This window comes from Aspergillus oryzae, chromosome 5 (genome assembly GCF_000184455.2).
Source record: "Aspergillus oryzae RIB40 DNA, chromosome 5".
NCBI classification, from domain to species: domain Eukaryota; kingdom Fungi; phylum Ascomycota; class Eurotiomycetes; order Eurotiales; family Aspergillaceae; genus Aspergillus; species Aspergillus oryzae.
In genome coordinates, this window is record NC_036439.1 from 893,274 (window position 1) to 913,250 (window position 19,977).

The 19,977-nt window shown below is 47.5% G+C and overlaps 9 protein-coding genes across 9 annotated transcripts; 5 read left to right on the forward strand and 4 right to left on the reverse strand.

The window, feature by feature from the left end:
* Positions 1 to 321: 321 nt before the first annotated feature.
* Positions 322 to 1,660, forward strand: AO090701000551 (uncharacterized protein; the record flags this gene model as incomplete). Its single annotated transcript, XM_023237256.1, has 3 exons — positions 322 to 558; positions 612 to 1,113; positions 1,305 to 1,660. The coding sequence occupies 3 exons, from the start codon at positions 322 to 324 to the stop codon at positions 1,658 to 1,660; spliced, it is 1,095 nt and encodes a 364-aa protein (XP_023092190.1).
* Positions 1,661 to 2,066: 406 nt separating this feature from the next.
* Positions 2,067 to 2,931, forward strand: AO090701000550 (uncharacterized protein; the record flags this gene model as incomplete). Its single annotated transcript, XM_001823329.1, has 2 exons — positions 2,067 to 2,147; positions 2,200 to 2,931. The coding sequence occupies 2 exons, from the start codon at positions 2,067 to 2,069 to the stop codon at positions 2,929 to 2,931; spliced, it is 813 nt and encodes a 270-aa protein (XP_001823381.1).
* A 2,427-nt stretch (positions 2,932 to 5,358) lies between these two features.
* On the reverse strand, positions 5,359 to 6,362 carry AO090701000549 (uncharacterized protein; the record flags this gene model as incomplete). Its single annotated transcript, XM_001823328.1, has 2 exons — positions 5,359 to 5,959; positions 6,031 to 6,362. The coding sequence occupies 2 exons, from the start codon at positions 6,360 to 6,362 to the stop codon at positions 5,359 to 5,361; spliced, it is 933 nt and encodes a 310-aa protein (XP_001823380.1).
* Positions 6,363 to 7,791: 1,429 nt separating this feature from the next.
* AO090701000548 (putative neutral amino acid permease) lies at positions 7,792 to 9,451 on the forward strand (the record flags this gene model as incomplete). Its single annotated transcript, XM_023237258.1, has 4 exons — positions 7,792 to 8,682; positions 8,755 to 8,835; positions 8,910 to 9,285; positions 9,420 to 9,451. 4 exons carry the CDS (start codon positions 7,792 to 7,794, stop codon positions 9,449 to 9,451), a joined length of 1,380 nt encoding a protein of 459 aa, XP_023092189.1.
* A 1,279-nt stretch (positions 9,452 to 10,730) lies between these two features.
* Positions 10,731 to 12,185, forward strand: AO090701000547 (uncharacterized protein; the record flags this gene model as incomplete). The annotated part of the gene is made up of 6 exons (XM_001823326.1): positions 10,731 to 10,914; positions 10,982 to 11,001; positions 11,063 to 11,099; positions 11,154 to 11,221; positions 11,284 to 11,783; positions 11,840 to 12,185. 6 exons carry the CDS (start codon positions 10,731 to 10,733, stop codon positions 12,183 to 12,185), a joined length of 1,155 nt encoding a protein of 384 aa, XP_001823378.1.
* Positions 12,186 to 12,890: 705 nt separating this feature from the next.
* Positions 12,891 to 13,724, reverse strand: AO090701000546 (2EXR domain-containing protein; the record flags this gene model as incomplete). The annotated part of the gene is made up of 1 exon (XM_001823325.1): positions 12,891 to 13,724. The coding sequence occupies one exon, from the start codon at positions 13,722 to 13,724 to the stop codon at positions 12,891 to 12,893; it is 834 nt and encodes a 277-aa protein (XP_001823377.1).
* A 251-nt stretch (positions 13,725 to 13,975) lies between these two features.
* AO090701000545 (uncharacterized protein) lies at positions 13,976 to 14,615 on the reverse strand (the record flags this gene model as incomplete). Its single annotated transcript, XM_001823324.3, has 2 exons — positions 13,976 to 14,491; positions 14,544 to 14,615. 2 exons carry the CDS (start codon positions 14,613 to 14,615, stop codon positions 13,976 to 13,978), a joined length of 588 nt encoding a protein of 195 aa, XP_001823376.1.
* Positions 14,616 to 16,239: 1,624 nt separating this feature from the next.
* On the forward strand, positions 16,240 to 17,292 carry AO090701000544 (Gfo/Idh/MocA family protein; the record flags this gene model as incomplete). The annotated part of the gene is made up of 3 exons (XM_023237259.1): positions 16,240 to 16,543; positions 16,566 to 16,968; positions 17,145 to 17,292. 3 exons carry the CDS (start codon positions 16,240 to 16,242, stop codon positions 17,290 to 17,292), a joined length of 855 nt encoding a protein of 284 aa, XP_023092188.1.
* Positions 17,293 to 18,781: 1,489 nt separating this feature from the next.
* AO090701000543 (60S ribosomal protein uL24) lies at positions 18,782 to 19,509 on the reverse strand (the record flags this gene model as incomplete). Its single annotated transcript, XM_001823322.3, has 3 exons — positions 18,782 to 19,054; positions 19,261 to 19,373; positions 19,491 to 19,509. The coding sequence occupies 3 exons, from the start codon at positions 19,507 to 19,509 to the stop codon at positions 18,782 to 18,784; spliced, it is 405 nt and encodes a 134-aa protein (XP_001823374.1).
* Between the last annotated feature and the right edge of the window lie 468 nt (positions 19,510 to 19,977).

A 19,977-nucleotide genomic window follows, 5' to 3' on the forward strand; every position in this document is an offset into this window, starting at 1 on the left:
CACATGCCTGCGTAGCATGTACTCGAAGAAGAGTACTACTCGGTTATTGTCTTGGAATAGATTCTATGAAGGTAGAGTAGATGGCCATCTGCATGGATTACATTATCTCGGCGAACCATATCCGCAAATTCTGATTATCACAGTCTCAACATCAATCTCGGCTCAACGGTTTTTTGTTCCCCCCAGGATTTCATATGAAAGGAAATATACCTTGGATGATAAATAAAGCCCTACAATAAGTAGGTGTTAAGCACCCGGTAACCCATAACTTAGAATCCTGATTCTTTCAAACCCATCGAGAGCATGCTCTCGATTACCAACATGGCCAATCTCAGTATAACACCCGAACGCCTTCTAATTGCGGCGGCAGTATTACTACCATACCTACTTCTTGTCAAGCGTCTTCGCTTCCAACGTGCCCGTAAAATTGAGGCGAAGTTCAACGGACGTCCTCTGTCCAGCATGACCGTGAAAGAAGCCCACGAGATCTTCCGCGAACTGCGAGAACTAGAGTTCCCGTACACTCTCCACAGCGCTATGAAGCTATCACTACTGAAAGTGAGTTTTCATATACGAAGCTGTATTGGAATAAAAGCTAATGAAAGGTTAAGACAGGATCCATTCCTACAATGACCAAATTATTCGTCGCCACTCGCCAGCTCAACGAAAAGAATGCGTCCAAACGGGCCGCAGATACCGAAGTGGTCCTTAACGAGGTTCATGATAGAGAGCCCGGTTCCGAGTCCCATCTATTGGGAATTGCACGGATGAATTACCTGCATGCTCGGTATCGCAAGGCGGGCAAAATCCTGGACGAAGATATGCTGCATACCCTTGGCTCTGCTGTTGTCGATATTGTCAGGGGTGTCGATAGAAATGAATGGCGTCGGTTGACGGATGTTGAAAGATGTGCTATCGGTGTGTTCCATAGGGCGCTGGGAGATGCGATGGAAATCCCCTTCACATTCCTTCCTTCTCATGAGACTGGTTGGAAGGACGGGATACACTTCGCCCAGGAACTCTATGACTGGACGATGGCATATGAGAAGGCCGCAGCTCAACCGACGGATTCGACGAGGTATATTGGTCGGAGACTGATGGAATTGGCCAAATGTAATATGCCCGCGCCATTGAAGCCACTGATCGAAAGCGTAGTCGTCACCAAATTAGAAGAGCACAGCAGAATAAGTATGGGGTAAGTTTTCTGAGCCTTATGTCTTCGTTACAGCCAGTTTCTAACCTCAGGTGCAGATTTGAAAAGCCAGGTATACTTGTCTCGATATTTGCAAAGAGTGTTCTGGTAGTGCGAAAGTTCATACTGCGTTATCTCAGCTTGCCGAGACCGGATTCCAAAGCTGTGCATGTGTTAAACGATTCTCCCGACCCGTCCACGGGACTGTATACCTGGAATCTCTGGATCGAACATCCGTGGTATATCAAACCTACGGTTAAGCACAGATGGGGACCGAAAGCTCTCTTAGTACGGCTCTTTGGAAATGGGGCTATTCCTTCACAAACGGACGAGTACAAGGAGTCGGGGTACGACTTGCGTACTATAGGTCCTGCAGCGCAGGAGAAAAGGGGACAGGATGAGATGGAGGCTATCTTTCAGAGCCTGAAGGGAACAAATTATGCTGCTGGATGTCCTTTCCATGCATGAAATAGATAGTGTATAAGGCAGTTGCCTGTTACGGAATAGAAATAGTACTACATCATTTGCTGCATTTGGTGCATTCAGCTAAGTTATCAGCTATTGAAAGCTCATAAAATGATTTTCAGCCATGATTAACGCGTCTAATTGGAGTGGGAGAGTGGATATATGGTTACAAGTAACGGAAAAGAGCCACAAAAGGGGATAATTAAGAGAGCAGGACCCATTCGTTGCGTACTCTCTTGACCCGCACAATGTTGTTGGTGAGGGTGTCCCAACAAAATACTATCGTAGTATATCATTTCCCTGATAAATAGTGGCAGCCTTGGAAGCAAGCGGCTTCTCTCTAATGACTTTCTAGCATCGGTGGTCCCTTCTGGCGAGCAGTTTTTCTTGCGCTAGAACTATTAACAAAATGGCTATACTCGATAACTGGAAACTCATTATACTGTGCATTCTAGTAGCTGCATACAAAAACCTACCTTTCGTGTGGTTTGTGCGTAACAACCCATAGAGCACTAATGCAATACACCCTAACATCCTAGCAGATTCGTTTCCTTCGAGCTCTAATCACACGACTTTTGATAACCCCAATCACACACAAGGATCTCAGTCCAGAATGCCTATTTCTTCCAGCAATCCACCGCACACGATCCCCTCTCACAGAATGTGACTACAACATCCACAAGTGTAACTCGACCTACTTCACCGATCTCGACATCTCCCGCGGCAACCTGAGTCTCCTCCTATTCAGCCAACGCCTGTCATTCCGCCCTACCCCAACCACCGCAGTCATGATCCTGAGCGGAGTGCAAATCGTCTTCCGCAGAGAGATTAAGCCCTACCAAGCGTACGAAGTCTGGTCCCGGGTCCTCAGCTGGGACGAGAAATGGATTTACATTGTGTCGCATTTTGTTAAGAGAGGCGCGTTTCCCCATCGCAGGTTTCTGCTGCAGCCGAATACACCCGGAGATCGTACCCGGCCGAAGGTTGGTAGTGATCAGTCGCCGGAGAAACAGGTGTTTGCGTCCGCTGTGTCCCGGTATGTTTTTAAGCAGGGCCGGAAGACTTTCCCGCCGGAGCAGATGCTGGTCGAATGTGGTCTTCTGCCTTCTAAGGATATGGATAAGGGACTGGCTATGTGGAGCCTAATTGAGGAGCGGAGGAAGCGGGATCTGGAAGCTGCACAGTTGAAGGTTGGGTGGGATGCCGTGCATAATACTTTTGATGGGGATGCTACTAAAGTGCTGGGTCGGTATACTGATCTCTTGTGGCGATGAGCAGGGTACTGGCTAGGGCTACATGACGCTCGTAGCGAGTTATTAAGCCCGTATAGGCTAGAGATAAATCGGTGAGAAATAGGAACATAGAGAGAGTTCTGGTAGCCCTTAGACAACAATTTGCCATCAGATTCAAGCCAGTGGAGATCCTGTTGGGTCGAGTGGAGATATTCTCATCAATAAAGTTAGGGTACCGGCGAGATCTGCCCCAACCGTTGACCCGGTTGGAAGCCGAGGCGATCGAGATTACATTATCACGGCAAACTGCATAAGAATCCTTCTGATACAACGTGCCCTTCAACCTCCGACTTTTTCATGCATTTAACGTACCGAACCGAACCAACGATCCGCCTTGTGACTGGGTCTATTGACCAACTAGAAACTCTAAACGATCAAAATCATATTCTTATTCATCAGCCGAGCACACGGCCTCTCTAGCTAATATGGTGAACCGGCGCCAAACTCGCCAGGCCTCCCGCTTACAAGATGTACTCTCGGCTCGTCAGTATATCTCAACCGGCCAAGAAGGCTCGGTGGAGTCTGACCTCGTACCAAATGACACGGTAGTTCCTAACGCGGGACAAGAGAAGATCAGCTCACAGCCCGCAGTCCAGGACTCGGAGTTACCCACGGAAAAAGCTAACCAGGATATCCCCTCAGAGAATATCCCAAAGGTGCGTTCTCGATTGCACGTGCGGAGAAGTGCGGGAAGACCTAGACTGGATGCTAGCAATGGTGGGGCTGTTTTATCTGAGGTATGACATTGGGAGACTTCGCTTGAAGTCAATTAAGCTTATCCAGACGCAGGATCGTCGAGATCAGATCCGACGTGCCCAACGGACCTACAGACTCAAAAAAGAAGTTGCTCTTGAAAAGGCTAAGGAGCGTGCAGCAGATCTGGAATACAGGCTTAATATGGCTGCTTCCGCAATCGCTGACTATAAAGCTGTGTTTTCGTCCGAGCTAAAATCTAGCCATCCTGCGCTTGTTAGGCACCTCGATTGCATAACTGATCTTTTGTCATCGAATTCCGACTCTCTTATACAGCCAAGGATACAAAGTAGTACCCCCTCAAGTGTTGGTTCTGATAAAGATGCTTCACAACTTAAAATAATGCACAATGACCCCGCTTCTAAAGATATTCCTAAGATTGATTGTGGGTGCTTGAAGGATTATCAACGCAGGAAGCACAAGGAGCGTGTCGCAGACTCTGCGAAGAAGAGGCCTCGACATCTGTCTTTCAGTGATGAAGTGGAAGATAAATCGAACAGTTGTTCAACGCAAATTCAGCAAATCGAACAACTGCACAGCAGAGACACTCATTATACATACTCATACCAAGAAAAATTCTTCTGCCGGAGACTTCAGCGCTACAGTCTGGAGTACGCCTTTCGTTTGTTCACCGATGCACGGTCCCACCCACTTGAGGTTTACAGAGTCTTCAGATTGGTCCCCTGCATACAAGACAGGAAGCAGATGTATCCTTACTTCCGGAAACTTGTCAGCGCCGGAGTAAGAGATGCGTTGGAGATACCAAACCTTCCGCTTTATTCAATTGGTGGTGTTGGAACGCATTATCCCAAGAAAGATTGTTTGGGAAACCCCATATATCCTGCGAATACGAGGACCCCTAAACGAGTCCTTGGGCTATTCCAGCCTCTAGGAGGAATGGGCGAAGTCGATCAAGAACCAGATCATCGGAAGTTTTTAGAACTTTGCGGATATGGTGGTGAATGGTTTGATTGCCGAGATGTGGAGGGATATCTAAGAGAACAAGGGGTGGATCTAGATGCATCTTCTCTCTTCCCCTCCATACATGATCAACGGATTCGTCATATATCGCAGTTAGACGGAGATATACACACGTACCAGTCGATAAATGACTATGTTTCTCAGACCCATGAAGGTATAGCTAGAGCAGATGTGACGAGAGCCATGGCACTGACTTTGTATAGATACTGAAATCGCGACCTTGTCTGGGTGTCTCAAAAGTCGTATGCTCGACATTGAACGGTTTCTTAGCAGTATGTGGTCATTTGTATTATTCCATTAGGTTTTAGTTCTAACATACACCAGTGCTACTCCGCGGGGTTTGTATTCTCGGCCGGGCGCCCGGTTTCAGACGAACTGACGTCGAAGCTGCCTTTAAATCTGCCATCATGATACAGTGATAAGAGCTATCTACTTACCTGTGACTTAACTGTCTTGCCATCGTGAAACACTGTTTGATGTCTTCTACATACATATCCCTCGGTGGTATTCTAAGGCTGTGTGCAAGCTATTAACGCGATCGAACCCATGTAGGGAGCACAATAAACGGATTCTGGCTGCAGCTTCACGGGCAATGGAGCAGGTCACCGTATCAACTTCAAAATGAATAAGTAACATCTATGCTGCCTGACAATACCGGTCCTCAGAACAAGCAGCCTACAGCTTAGCCTTCGAAGCAACATCAACAGCTACCCACCACGGCCAACCGACAGGGGCATCACGGCGCATAGTTCCCCTAAACTGGGGATCCCTCTTCTGCACAAAACTCTTCATACCCTCTGTACTATCCCGGGACATCAACATACCAAGAAACACCTTTGATTCCAACAAATGAGCCTCCTCCGCGCTCCCCGGAGCCCTATACATCAAATCGCGCATCACCTTCGTACTCACCGTGGATGTGCTCGCAGCAATCTCACCTGCGATTCTAAGCGCCGACGCAACAGTCTCCTCTGGAGTCGGCAATATCTCCGAGAAGAGGTTGCTCAGCAACGGGTCAGACGCAGTGTAAGTTGCGCCGGTCGTCACCAGGTGCAGTGCACGCGACATTCCCACCAGCTTCGGCAGGAAAAAGGAGCTACAGGCCTCCATTGCTAGTCCACGTCGCGAGAAAGCGAAACTGATTTTCGAACTTGCGCAGGCTACTCGGATTGCGGCGGGTAGTGTTAATGTGATGCCGAATCCTGCTGCGGGGCCGTTGATGGCCATTACGGTGGGCTTCGAACAATTGTGGATTGCTAGGGCGACTCGTCCACCTCTTGGTTATATGAATGTATGTTAGCGAATGGTCTTAAGCGGAGGATCTATGATTGTTGTAAAGATACGTACCCATCTCTGTGTGATTCGATCTTGGAAGGGTCCTTCCTCAGGTCATCAATCAGTGTAGAGAACCCGACTTGGAGGTCAGCGCCCGCGCAGAATGCTGGGCCTGATCCTGTTACAACTACTGCTTTGACTCGATCGTCGGTATCGAAGTGTTGGTATGCCGCAATTATCTCCTCGATCATTTGCGCCGTTACGGCGTTGAACTGGCGTGGGCGATTTAGTTTCAGAATGACTACCTTGGTGACGGTGGGCAAGGTCTCTGGGAAATGGGAAATGGATATGGTCTTAAAAGGAAGGGTTTCATAGGATTCTGGTGGGTTGGTTCTGTTTGCCATATTGTCTGATGCTTGGTGTGTTGGGATTGTAATCCGGTATTCTGATATGTGTGAGAGAGCAGGAAACGATTCAGGTCAGCCTGTAGATTAATATAGACCATTGTATACAATATCATCACAGGATTGTAATGCATTTCTAGGAATCTCGTGTTATCGAAAATGCCTTTTCATGGCCGAGATAATGTAATCGGTTAAGCTGTGCAAGGCTGCTATCCTGAGCCTCGGCTTTGATGGGAGTATAGCCTCTGTGAATTGCTGATAAATATGAAATAGAGGAGTCCAAGACTATAGGGTTGAGTCCGTCTAAATGATACCTTAAGGCCTGATTTTGCTCCCACACTCTTATACATAAGCCGCAAGTTCCAGCGCCCGCTTGTGGCTTGTGCAGGTGCTATGGTAGAGAGATACAAAAGTACTGTTACGCAACTGAGAATTTTTAGCAGAATGTGCTTCAACCAAGGGAAGTCTGCTTCCTTGCAGAGAGGCAGTACGAAAGTAAGCAAGTTTTGACAACTAGCTTCGCTGCCTCGTTCCATGGTTATCGGGTAAAGCAGCCTTCAAGCAATTGACTGGATTAGACTTGTCTTGGCTCATCATATCTTGCCAATGAGGTCCACTTGTAGGATCTAGGTAAATAATTCTAGCCCCCCTGTCAACAGCAAGAAGTAAAAATGCTCATGTCTGTCTCTGAGCCTATATTTCTGTCAAATTATTCTGCCGTTCTGCTAATATTTCAACCCGAATTAGTCATTCTGAGAATGTCATGGTATAGAGTCCTCTTTCAGTCCAAGAAGTAAAGTAGTCAGATGACGAACATGCCCTGCAAAACACAATCAAGTAAGGGCTCGGCAGGAGATGAGGGGTGAGTTTCTATAGTACTTGGCATTAATATGTGCTACAAAGCATGCTACTTAGCTAATTCCACCGTCGCATGATGAGCCTGTTATGTCGATGAGGTTGCCACACGAAGGCCAATACTTGCAGTCTGGACTACTCACTAGACTCCACTTCCTGCAGCTTGGGCTATTAAAGTTAAATTGACACTAACGAGGCATGGATGGCATATCAGGAATCACACCATATCAGAATGTCACCCTACCACATTCCTAGGCATCACACTGAGTGGGTCAGTCGGACGGGCTGTTGCCGCTGTCGTTAAGTGGGCCGTGTGTATTTACTACTGAAACCCCTAGATTGTTAAGTTCCGGCGAACTAGCGTGCAGTCTAGTCAATAGACTTCTTGACCGTCGAGGAGGATCGCCCATCCCTCCCTCCAGAATGTTTCGTGTCCACTAGACCAAAGCAGGAGAAGGGAAAGGCTGATGCCTCCTTCACGTGGCTCGTTTTTATTTTTATTTTTATCTTTTGGTTCTTACAGCTCGCCCGTCTACAGTTCACCTCGTCCCGTCTAGAGAAGCCACTCCTCCCCATGCTGGACAACAAGAAGGCAGAGGCTAGTATGGCCTATGACGACGAGCGAACGAGCCCCCATGGGTCGGTTTTTGAGGAAAAAGAGGTCTTCAAGAAGACCGATACTGGAGTCAACTTCCGCAAAGTTGGGTGGTTCAATGCGGGCGTGATCTTCATTAAGATCCTCTTTGCGACAGGGGTGTTGTCACTACCATCAGCGCTATATTCACTGGGTGCCGTGGGAGGTTCGATTAGTATCGTGGCTTGGGGATGCTTCAATACCTACTGTTTTGTTATTCTAGGCAACTTTCGCACAAAACATCCTCACTGCCATTCGATCGCTGACATGGCTGAGGTCGTCGGAGGCACAATTGCAAAGGAGGCGACGGGGTTATTGTTCATTATTGCTTATGTCCTGGTGACAGGTAGTGGAATTATTGGCGTGTCGACCGCGCTAAATGCCCTTTCACACCACGCCGCGTGCACTGTCTGGTGGTCATTTCTTGCCACGGTTGTCATTATCGCGACCGCCTCCATTCGCAAACTTGAGCATGTGGGCTGGCTCACCTATGCTGGCTTTATTTCTATTTATGCCGCCGTACTAATCGTTGTGATCGGGGTAACCACACGAGACCGGCCAGCAGCCGCACCTCAGGAGGGCCCATATGACCTAGGCTTCGTGGCCATCAATAACCCCGGGTTTGCGGCCGGCATGGTGGCCTCCTGCACAATCTTCGTGTCGTCAGCCGGCACCAGCGCCTTTCTGCCTGTCATCTCGGAGATGCATAACCCAAAAGATTACAAGAAGCCACTATACTTCTGTATGGCTCTTGTCACCGCTTCGTACCTCGCCTTTAGCTTGGTCGTCTATCGCTGGTGTGGGAAGTGGGTAGCGAGCCCATCTTTGGGGGTGCGTATTTCTTTCCTTCCTGGACCCGTCATTTGTGCGGTGAATCCGGAGTTAATTACATATATCATATAGAGTGCAGGACAAACGATCAAGATGGTATCTTACGGTGTTGCCTTGGTGGGATTGATTGTGAGCGCCACACTTTACCTGCATGTAAGTCTTTCCACGATTACCTTTGCCAACTCCATATAGTTTACTGGAAGCTGACTAGAATGGTGACTCTTAAGGTGGCGGCCAAATATGTCTTTGTACGTATACTAGGAAATTCGCGGCACTTGCAGGCCAACACAGTCGTTCATTGGGGTACTTGGATTGCAAGCACGGTTATCCTCGGTGCCCTTGCGTTCATCCTGGCGGAGGCGATTCCGATCTTCAACTATCTCATTGCCCTTGTGGGCTCCGTGTGTTTTGCCCCACTCGCCATGAGCCTTCCGGGCTGGCTGTGGCTATACGACCACTGGCATTACAAGAACGGTACCATGAAAGACAAGGCTGTGTTCGTCCTGCACTGCGGCCTGGTGCTGCTGGGTCTTTTCTTTTTGGTTGGAGCGACGTACGGCGTCGTAATTCAGATTGTTGATGCCTACAGCTCCGGGACTATTGGTATGTGCTGACGATTTCCCACGTAGGGAAACTATTACTGACATTAACCTTGAAAGGATCGGCATTTAGTTGTGCAGATAACTCAAATTCGTCTTGAGATAAGTAATTGGTTCTACATAAATTACAGGCGCCAGGAAATCCTATAACTTGCTCGCCAAATTCATAGAGTACTACATAGCTTTTTGTTTCCGGCATGTCTGGCGAAGAGCATAGTGGCTGCGTTCAACATTGCTTCTTGGGCTCTGCTGCGTTAGTTCTATTTTTCCTTCATCACTCTCATATTAGTTTTTATTCCTGCCACTATATAGTAAACAATAGTGCGAGGCAAGGTTGTAATGGTATAATGTGTACTCGAGCATCAGAGCAATAGCCTGTTTATGCCCTAAGCCCTAGGGAACGCTTTACCGGAGCCTGTCCGACCACTTCCTCAGCTTGACTGAGCTTTCTATTGTTGGTCTACAATAGTACGACAAGGGCATTATATGCCCCACTGATTCCGAGACACAAACGGCTCATAGGTATGGATGGGCTGCCGTGATGGACGTTATTTGTTAATTTATCTCACCGTCGAATCCTTCACGACTCCACCGGCCCGTTACAGAATGTGGCCACACACGTTTGTACCTCAAACCGCACCAAAATGGTATGCTCAACGAGGGCTGAGCATGTAAATTGATCCTACTGCGGAAGATTAAGTAATGGAAAACATTTCCGTTGAAGAGACTTTGCAGACAGTTTGACGATCTACGTTAAGCGTTACATCGCCTGTGGGTAACAGATCAAACTGAGCCTAGAGTCTTAGACGCCAGAGAATTGTATTGCGTAACGTATTATGAATTCTTAAATAACTCTAGATAACGTCCAAGTTTAGGCTAAACAAGAGGCCCCCTTGTGGATTCAGGTCGATCAAACGGTTACCCCCTTCTGGCTCCACCACGCATGCCCTCATTTGGCAATGTATTACTCAACCGAGAATCCTTCATGTCTAAGGGCCGCTATAATGACGTCTAAATATCCGATTAATGCTTTATAGTATGGTGTCGGGAGCGGGCCGATGGGGCGAGTTGATGCGACCCAAGGGGAATAGGTAAAACACGATGGATCTAGCGTGTTGAGCCACCAGCCGGTTCTCCTAATCCTTTATCTGAGTAGTGTGTACGGGGGATGCAAATTATCTCAAGGCAAAGATATCATAGGGACCCTTTGGCTGGTGCTAGGGGAGTTTGATGCATGAGATGCGATGGACACACTGATATCTACTTTCGTACTTCTGCTCGCACCCTTTCATCCTATCAATATCTTCTGGTCGTCGTGGACGATTGCTTCTCAGTTGCCTAATCTGTGTCAGAAACTATGGCCACAGATAATCGCTTTTACCGATCGACTTGACACGCCTCTGTATACTCGTCGCCGTCTAGAGCTACTGACAGCCTTGCGAAGCTGATATGGCTATAGAACCAGTGATCCCTCCGCCTCCAGGGCTCACCTCCAATTTCGAACATCCGAGAGATGTCCTCCACACAGTCAATCTGGTAACGCAAATCTTGTGTATCGTCGTTGTGACAGTTGCTGTGACATTGCGTATAGTCATCAAGATACGCCTTCGAAAGAAGCTAGAATTGGAAGACTGTTAGTGAAGTGCTTGCCCTGTGCCATATAATCAATCATACTGGGATTAACGACTGTTATTTTATAGACACCACTGTTGTAGGATGGGTATACCCCCCTTTGCACCTAACCTTGACTACCATGAGTACATCCTGACGCCTAACAACAGGTACTCTTCGTTGGGTTCTGCGTGAACATGCTCGTGCGTACGTTTGCTCCCTTCCCAATGTAACTTGGGAAACGACACCTAACAGAAGTAGTGAACGCTTACGGGGGTGGATATCATGGATGGGATGTCCCAAAGAATGACTTCGTGGATTTCCAGAAGGTAAATAGCCTCGCGAAGGAACCCGTCTCCAAATGCCACCCTTATAATTGAAATAGTAACAGTTACTAACAAGCATACGAGCGAAGGCATCCTACGCAATCACCCTTATTTACGTCCCCACGGTTTTTGTCGTCAAGCTCGCCCTACTCTCAGTCATGCTACGGATTTTCGCCCCCGACCGTCGCAAGGTCCTCGTTATTCACATCAGCTTGATTGTGCTCTTGCTCTACTACATTCCAGCCTTGTTTATCAAGGTGTTCTTCTGCAAACCCATTTCGGCATATTGGTACGGAACGGGCGACGGCGGGACCTGTATAGACCAGCAGAAGGTCATTATCGCCGACTCAGCCATCAGTATCGTCAGCGACCTGTGGATCCTCATCCTACCGGTCCCGATGCTGTGGTCACTGCACATGTCGCGAATGAAAAAGCTCCGGGTCATCGGTATCTTAGGCGCGGGTGGGATAGCCACTGCATTTAGTATTTGGCGATTAGTGATCATGGTCGAGGAGGCCCCGACAACAGACATAACATGGTTTTGGATTCATGCCGTGTTGACAGCGTAAGGCCCCTACATCTCGTTTCTACAAGCAAGGACTCAAACTGACCATCTTACAGAAACGCCGAAGCAGGTATCGGGCTCATATGCGCGTGTCTGCCCGCATTGAGCGCATACTTCGTCTCTGTCAAGAACAAGAGCAGCAACGCCAATAGTGGCAGTTATTTGCATAGCCATGAGCTTGACAATTGGAAGAAGATTTCTAACTCCAGGAAAAACCGCACTGATACGAACTCCTTCCAGACACAGCAGAATGACCAGGCGCACCTCATCTCCACTGCTGAATGTGCTGAGGCGCCTGAGGGATCGTTATCGAGTCTGCCCTCTCAACAGAATAATTATTCTGATCGGCACGTTATACATAAGGATGTTGCCGTTTCTCAGAGTTATGAATTTGTGAGATAGCGACCGTTTTAGGACTGCTATGCTTTTCTCTATTATGTATCGAAGAATACGGAATTACCATACTTAGACTAATGGATTGAAGATAATGGCGTTTAATGGGAACTCGGTGCGAACCATGAAGATTTCTGCGGACTATGTAATTATTGATATGCATATTTCTGAAAAATACTGAGTCTGTCTCTTTCCAGTCGGCATAACTATCATGTTGAGATGTTAGAGAGCTTCAGCGCCAATAATATCACAATCGCGACGTTCGCTGAGCACGGCTTTTACAAGAAAGTGGCATTAGGTGCGAACCTCAATTCAAGGTGACTTTTGACTGAACACCAAATTTCAATAGCTCATGTGTCTGGCAGCGTTCACTCGAGAAGGAGTGCCAAGTAATTGCTCTTCTAGGCGGCAAATACACACTCGTATGAACTAGATGGTGAACCGACCTCAAGATCTACAATAAACGTGCCTGCTAGCTCGTCACATCTGGATCATGTTCAGGATCCGCCTAACTTTAAGAACCAGAACATTGAGGGGTTATTTTGGGGATTATTGTGAGTTTACATTCTAATAGGTCTTGGAGAAAGACCGATTCCCCACTTTCTTATGGCTAGTTCTCACTGTCTCTCATGATACATTGACTTCTGCATATACAAGAACACCGGGGGCGTGAGAAACTAAAGGCACGACAACATACAAAGCCCCGCTCATCTTTCATTTTCTAATAACAAAGACAGGCCGGATCTCGAAGTCGTCCATAGGATGGCTTGGTGTGAATAATGAGGCCAAGTCATCTATAGCTCGCTCTATCCGCTGATATAGGGCTTCATCACCGATTGAAAGACCAGTTTCACAGACAAAGCGACCATGCTTGGAGTTCCAGAAGAAGCCTCTTCCCAGCATGCTGTCGAGCTCCCATCGCTGGTGTACATTGATGTTGCTTTCATGCCAATCTGGCTGCGCATCTACCACGATAAAGAATGTTTTTGGATGATAGAATAAGTCGAATATCTCACGTAGTGCAGAGGAATCGCTCTGCAGCAGCGCCTCTGGAACGGCAATATGCTTGACGTTTGGATGCCAGTCCACCATCCGGGCGAAGAGATCTGGCTCAAATTGGCGATCGAGAGGCTCTTGGATGAATTCGTCTACCTTGTCAAACGGAATGTATAACACGTCACGCACAAGGTCGAGCTGCCGCATGAAGACGAAGGACTGTTTGTCCCTGTGAAAGCGCATCTCGATACCCATTTCTCGAACCCAAGCTAAGGCGAAGGCCCTGGATTCCCGGTTAACGAAGAATAGTGGTATATCAAACTGCACCGGGCCCAATAAACTGTGGCGGAACTCGAGTGCAGTATTGCACAATTCAGTATATTCCTCGTCAGATTCCGACAAGTGCCGAGAGCCCCAACACCCCTTTTTGTAAGGGAACAGGACTTGGCCAATGTTGTCAGGCAGGGCGCAACGCCATATAAGATAGCGCAGCTCCGGAGGGAGGCTTGTGAAGCGAGGAAACCGGGAGAAATTAGTTGTCGCTGCTGCCATGGATATTGGGATATGTAAAGCACCAAGGAGATGATATCATCTGACGACTGAATAGTTATTTTAATTGAATAAGTCTGGTTAGGCGATGGAACTGAAATTACAGACCGACGAGGCTGTGCTTAGGATAAAAGTACTGCTGCGCCACGCAACGCAAATATCGTGATTCTTACTATTAACTAATGAGTATATGTCACTTCCCACCCACTATAGCTATGTCAGTCGCCAAATAACTTCCCCGAATCAAAAACCCATCACTCCTGGCTACAGTCCATACATTGCCCAACCTTCAACGTAGTGGGCTGAACTTGTGCAAAGATAGGCCCGAGGCGATCAATGTCTCTCGCCGCGCGTCCTTGAAAACCCACAAGTATGCCACTGCCCACATTCATCGTAACTTCCTTCCCTCCGTGACCTCCAGCAAAGAACGAGCGGGACGTTGTTGTGAAAGATATACTATCCGCGCGTATCCCCTTGGCGATCTGCATCTCCTTGATGATTTCACCTGGCGCAAATTTGAAGGACTGATAGTCATCGGTCGTTGTTCCGTAGACTGTGCTCTTTTGATTATCGGACCAGGTGATTTGGAGTCCTCGGAGTACTTTTGGTTGACCAGCGCCATCTCCGACCCAGAAATGGAGGGTATCGATTGTCTCGGAGGGTGCGGCGATGACTGAAAAGTCCTTTCCACCGGAGCCGCCGACTGGATCATTGTAGATCAAGGATGGTGGCTTGGGGTCGGAATTCAGCTCAACACTTTGTATCATTTCCTAAAGTCAATGAGAGTTGGGCCTGGGAGTCATTTTTGACTGGAGCACTTACAGGATCTGACAGTGCACAGGTCATTGGCAGAAAGGCTACAGCCAAGGGAAGGAGGCGTTGCAGAAACTTCATTTTGAGCAGCTCAATTTAAAGGTACGACAAAGTAGTTATAGAAACTTTTAGGTCCCGTCTGGTGGTTGAAGTCGAGACTTTTCATGGAAGTGACAGTCACAACGTAGGTGGAAGTGTTTGCCCTTCTTATACCCTTTCTTTCCTTCTTTTCTTATTATATCATATCCTTTCACACTATGAGTTGTGATATACATAACAGCTACATCAGCACAAAAAGTGACAAGTCTTCAATGTGTAATAACAGAAATATCTAGATGCCACAGAAATATGATCGGCGGCTTTGTTATCTATCACACAATAGCAATAGTCTGTGGAATAAAGCGCCAATAGTCTGCAGGTACCCGATCGTATTTTCTAGTAAAAAAAGACCGTACTTGTTGCCTACTAGTTGCCTCTTTTCTATGGCCGAGTGGAAATTAGAGAACCAGATATTTGCATACAGATGCAGGTGCTCTCACATTGAATACAACATACGGATACAGGTCATAGTAATAGGATCCACAGTAACTAACTAGTCAAATGACTAGAATGTCTCAGAACTAGGCAATGCTTTCCGATTATTATATGCCAACCACAGAATTGCTCTTCAGGGGCTGATATTGACATGTCAGATTCTTATGCAACGTTGTCATATCTTTGACAGCTAATTCTCATGCAAGGGGCATCATGTAATTATTTGACTATTATTTGATAAAGCACCTAAGCAAGCAGAAAGAATCATATACCCAGACATCGTACATACTAGATAGAGTATCTCAGGGAGTAAATAAGAATAGATTATGGATAGTATAACTTGTACTTTCTTACAGAAATATCTTAGAGAATGGCCCTAGGAGCACTAGTACTAGGCCCATCGCGAACAATTAAGACAGTAGCTCACCCTTTTCCCCGGGGGCTGTATCAACGTTGATGTCATTACCGCGCATCAGACCGTCCGATGTGGATACATTGGGAGACCAGGGAACAGGATCGCGGGGCAGTCTCCGAAGAACTTGATCTAATTTTTCGAGGATCAGCAAGCTAGCTGGGTCGAACGATGAATGGTTCACTCTCTGGTCATAGGAACATCTCGCCCCTAAGTGAACACACGAGCGGCATTCGGGTCGTTCATTCGTACACTTAATCTTTCGAGCGCGGCTATGCTCGCATGCGGTGACCGCTCGTTTCCGCGGATGCGTCATGTTGCGGAATCAGGTACTATGAGTGGTTTCCATGATTTGATCCGCAGTCGAAGAGTCTGTGCTGGAAGCTATAATGTGGGTCTTGAAGACGGGGAAACGGGGGGAGTCGGCCGGCATTTAATTAACATAGTAGGTGGATTTCCTGTGGGGTAAAGAGCGGGGAGTAGCAGAGTTAATGCCGATGCCTTAAAATGATGGGAAATATAAGATATTATAATAATTTATATCCCTTCGCACAATGACCGCTCCGGATCATAACCAAAGACAAAAAGAAAATGGTATCTAGAACGGTTCTCCGCGTTGGATTGATCGGTTGTGGCGAGGCGGCACAGGTTGTTTATATTCCCACGCTAGGCTTCCTGTCCAATTGCTTTTAAATTATCTACTTGTGCGATGTGTCAACACAAGCGCTCGAGCATTGCAAGTCTAAGATTGCGGGAGACATGGTCTCTATCACGACAGAGCCCCAGACTCTCTGCGCATCGCCAGATGTCGATGTGGTCTTTGTGATCAACAGTGACGAGTACCATGTCGACCACGCTATTCTAGCATTAGAAAATAATAAGTTCGTTTTTGTGGAGAAGCCTCTCGCACTGAATGTACGCGATATCAAAAGAATAAAGTCTGCGGAACGAAATTCCAACTGCAAGGTTATGGTTGGCTATATGAGACGCCACGCAGCAGCATTTGTGGATGGAGTAAAAGAGATTGGTGGAATGGATCAAGTGTTATATGCTCGAGTGAGAGGTCAGCTTTGTCCCCACAATAGAAAGAAGGATAGATATTCAGACTGACCGGTCCCAAGACATCATCGGCCCTAACAGCGCTTTTGTTTCCCAATCTGGAACCTTCCCAAAGAGGTTCACTGACATTAGCCCTGAAGATATCGAAGACAAAACCACACGTGCTACAGAGTTCGTGAGGCAAGCTCTGGAATCAGAATGTGGAGTCCCGATTACAAAGTCTTCCACGACCATGTGGCGTATCCTTGGAGGCTTAGGGAGCCATGACTTGTCTGCGATGCGGGAAGCATTGGGTATGCCAAATAAGGTCCTGGGAGCAAATCTTGGGTATCCCTTTTGGAAGTGGGTCAACATTGAAACTCTAGCCGATATAGTGTCCAGCAATAACCATAAATCAATAGTGTGCTTTTCCAATATCCCGGCTTTGCGGTGAGCTATGAATCCGGGATAGACTCCGTGCCTCTCTTCGACGCCCATATTGAAATCTACAGTCAAAACAAATCGGTTCGCGTACAATACGACACCCCCTACGTGAAAGGACTCCAGACTACTTTGCACATCTGCGAAAAGGATGGCGATGGGTACCGCGAAACTATCATTCGCAGAACCTACGAAGATCCTTACACTTTGCAGCTCAAAGAGCTATATGACTGGGTAGTGCACGGAACCCCAGTTAAGACCACGGCTGAAGATGCGGAGCTTGATAGCCACATCTTTCAAATGATCATGAAAGCGGGAGGTTACAATGCATGATCATTGTTCTCTCTCCATTAGGCCAGCGTATGAAATATGAGGGATTTGTAACCGAAAACTGTGGTGTCTCAGCCATCTAGCTGTCTATATTAAACTCAGCCATGGATTCTGTCAAACAATCGATAGCGCAATATGATAACCATTTTACCTCTGGAAATCTAGTTCCACGGCCCCTGATGCGAAATAGTAATCACGATGAGAAATATCACAAATATTACCGCCCCGATTACACCTCCAGTCGCAAAAGACCAAGTTAAGCTCACTCTGGAACCAAGTCCTACCAATTTGAATGATTCATAGGAGCTTCTTCCATTGTGAGAATTCTCTTTGCCTCCATTCATAGAGCAATAGAGAAGACGGTCTGAGACCGGATGACCTCCGAAGTGCGACACCTGGCGGTGGGGTGGTTGGCTATTCGGACACTTTCGCTTAAGAACATGCGAAACTCTCCAGGAATAGTTTAGATGTTGTCCACGTGATTATACGATTGCTGCGACCTGATAAGCCGAATTCTGCCACTAGAATGTGTGGAAGGCGGGAACATAAAGGCGGTAGCAAAGGTATCAGGTTCCTCAAAGTCAAATAAACGCGAATTCCCAATATTCTTTCATCAGTCTTTCCAATGAAAAGTAGCTACCGGTCTCTGTATTATGGTAGGTACTGCTCGGTAGTTATTATTGCAAGCAACTGTGGACAATCTCTTACACGGCTTAAATGTACTTGATGGACTCCAGTATCAGCGGAGCCACAAATATATATAAGTACCAGTACACAGCTTTTAGCCCATTCACATCGGCCAAGCGTCCAACTATTCCAAAGACTTAAGGTCCACATGGGGCCTAGGACTTAATTGTATGCAGGTGGTGCAATCAAAGTCGCGATTTGAGATCAAAGATAAGTTCATTCCAAGGTTTATTTGGTTTAAGAACAACATCTGAGTACGCAAGGCGCCTCAAGTGAGGTCTACTCGCATATCACTATTGGGAGGACGCCGTCAAAATCGATTTGCAAGCGGGACGCTGGTTCATGACTACAGAGTATGGTTCCGCAATTCCTCTACGTGTTTCGTCCATCCCTTCAACTATTGGGGCTCATTGAGACGGTATTGACAGGATAATATTTAGCACAACGTTCTGCTATGCGAACGATGGTGCTGAGAGGGAAAGAATGAAGGGGCCTCGCTACGAGGGAAGTTCGAACAGTAGTTCGTGGTCAAGAAACCCATTGAACAAAAAAGGAAAACGGCCCTCTGACAATTGAGTCGCTGCCGGTAGATTATCCCTAAATACGCTTGAAGGGGAAGTAGTCCAACACTACGGCTTGAAAATCCGTGGCGCAGACCATGAACCGAGGAAGTAGATTTTTTCGTTTTTCATTCCAGCAGATATATCCTGATCATAGGAGGTTGGATCTCGCATTGGCGAGTCTTTCAGAACTCCAGCGCCGTCACCGCCATTGCAACATGAACTTAAACCCCGGACAAAACCCTCTAAGCAGACTTGGCCTTGGCAGCCTCACGGCCCTTTCCGATGCGCTCCAGGATCTGCTCACGGTCCTTGTCGAGGTGGAGCTTGGAGATGACGACCTTGGAGGGGTGGATACCGAGGGGAACGCTCTGGCCGTTGGACTTCTCGCGGACGACACGCTCGACGTGGACAACCCACTTAAGACGGTAAACGCTGGTGATCTTGCCCTCACGGCCCTTCTGGCCTCCACGGACAATGGTGACCTCGTCGTCCTTGCGGATGGGGAGAGAGCGGACCTATCGACGACTGCGTCAGAACTGTGCTCCTTGTATTTTTGTTTCATCTCAAGTTTCATGTCGTTGGTGTTGCTTTCCTCCCGACTCCATCCAAAGTTCAGTGGGTGAGCGAGCCCAATCCCGACTGAGGAGGGCGGGTTCATGCCATATCCATTCCGACTTCTTCAAGGGGTTTGCAGATCGTTTTCGGTATTGTTCGAACATACATTGTACTTCTCACGGAGTTCCTTGCTCAGAGGGGCGCTCATGATGACACGGCGCTCGCCGGAGCCAGCGTTGAAGTGCGCCTTGCGCGACTTCCGGCGGGAAGAGGCCAAACCTGAAGAACAATTCATCAGCATACTCGGACCATGCAACTCTCCACCCGGACACCACGACGAAGCGATTTGGGAGAATATGAAAATATCGGCGGATCGAAATTCAAGGAATCACGTACTGTGGTTCTGGACAGTCATCTTGACAGAGCCTCCTAAAAGGGATCGTGAAAGGGCTCAGGTACGGTTGTCGTTGGGGTCGTCGTCGGAAAGCTTCAAAGTCCAACAGATTCTTTTGTGGCCGAAAAGATTGAGTTGTGTGCGTCACATGACGGCCCGCTTCGCCTAGGGCTGGGTCCTGCCTTGTGATTGGTTGTCATCCGCTTCCGCCTTCAGCCCGTGAAGCGGGTTCGTCGATCGGAAGAAGAACTTTCTAAAACTTGTAGGGAGATGTAGACTTCTACCTACTTTTGACACAAACCTTCACCTGATCAATTCTGGATCTACTGGACTTGGTTTAGTGCTATATTGTCGTATCTGTCCTACGTGGCGAATACTCGTACTACTATTCTGCTGACATCCTGGTTACTACATTAGAAATAGTTGATGCCAAGAATGTGAGGAAACAACCACCAGCAAAATCATAATGGAGGTATAAGAATGGTTTTT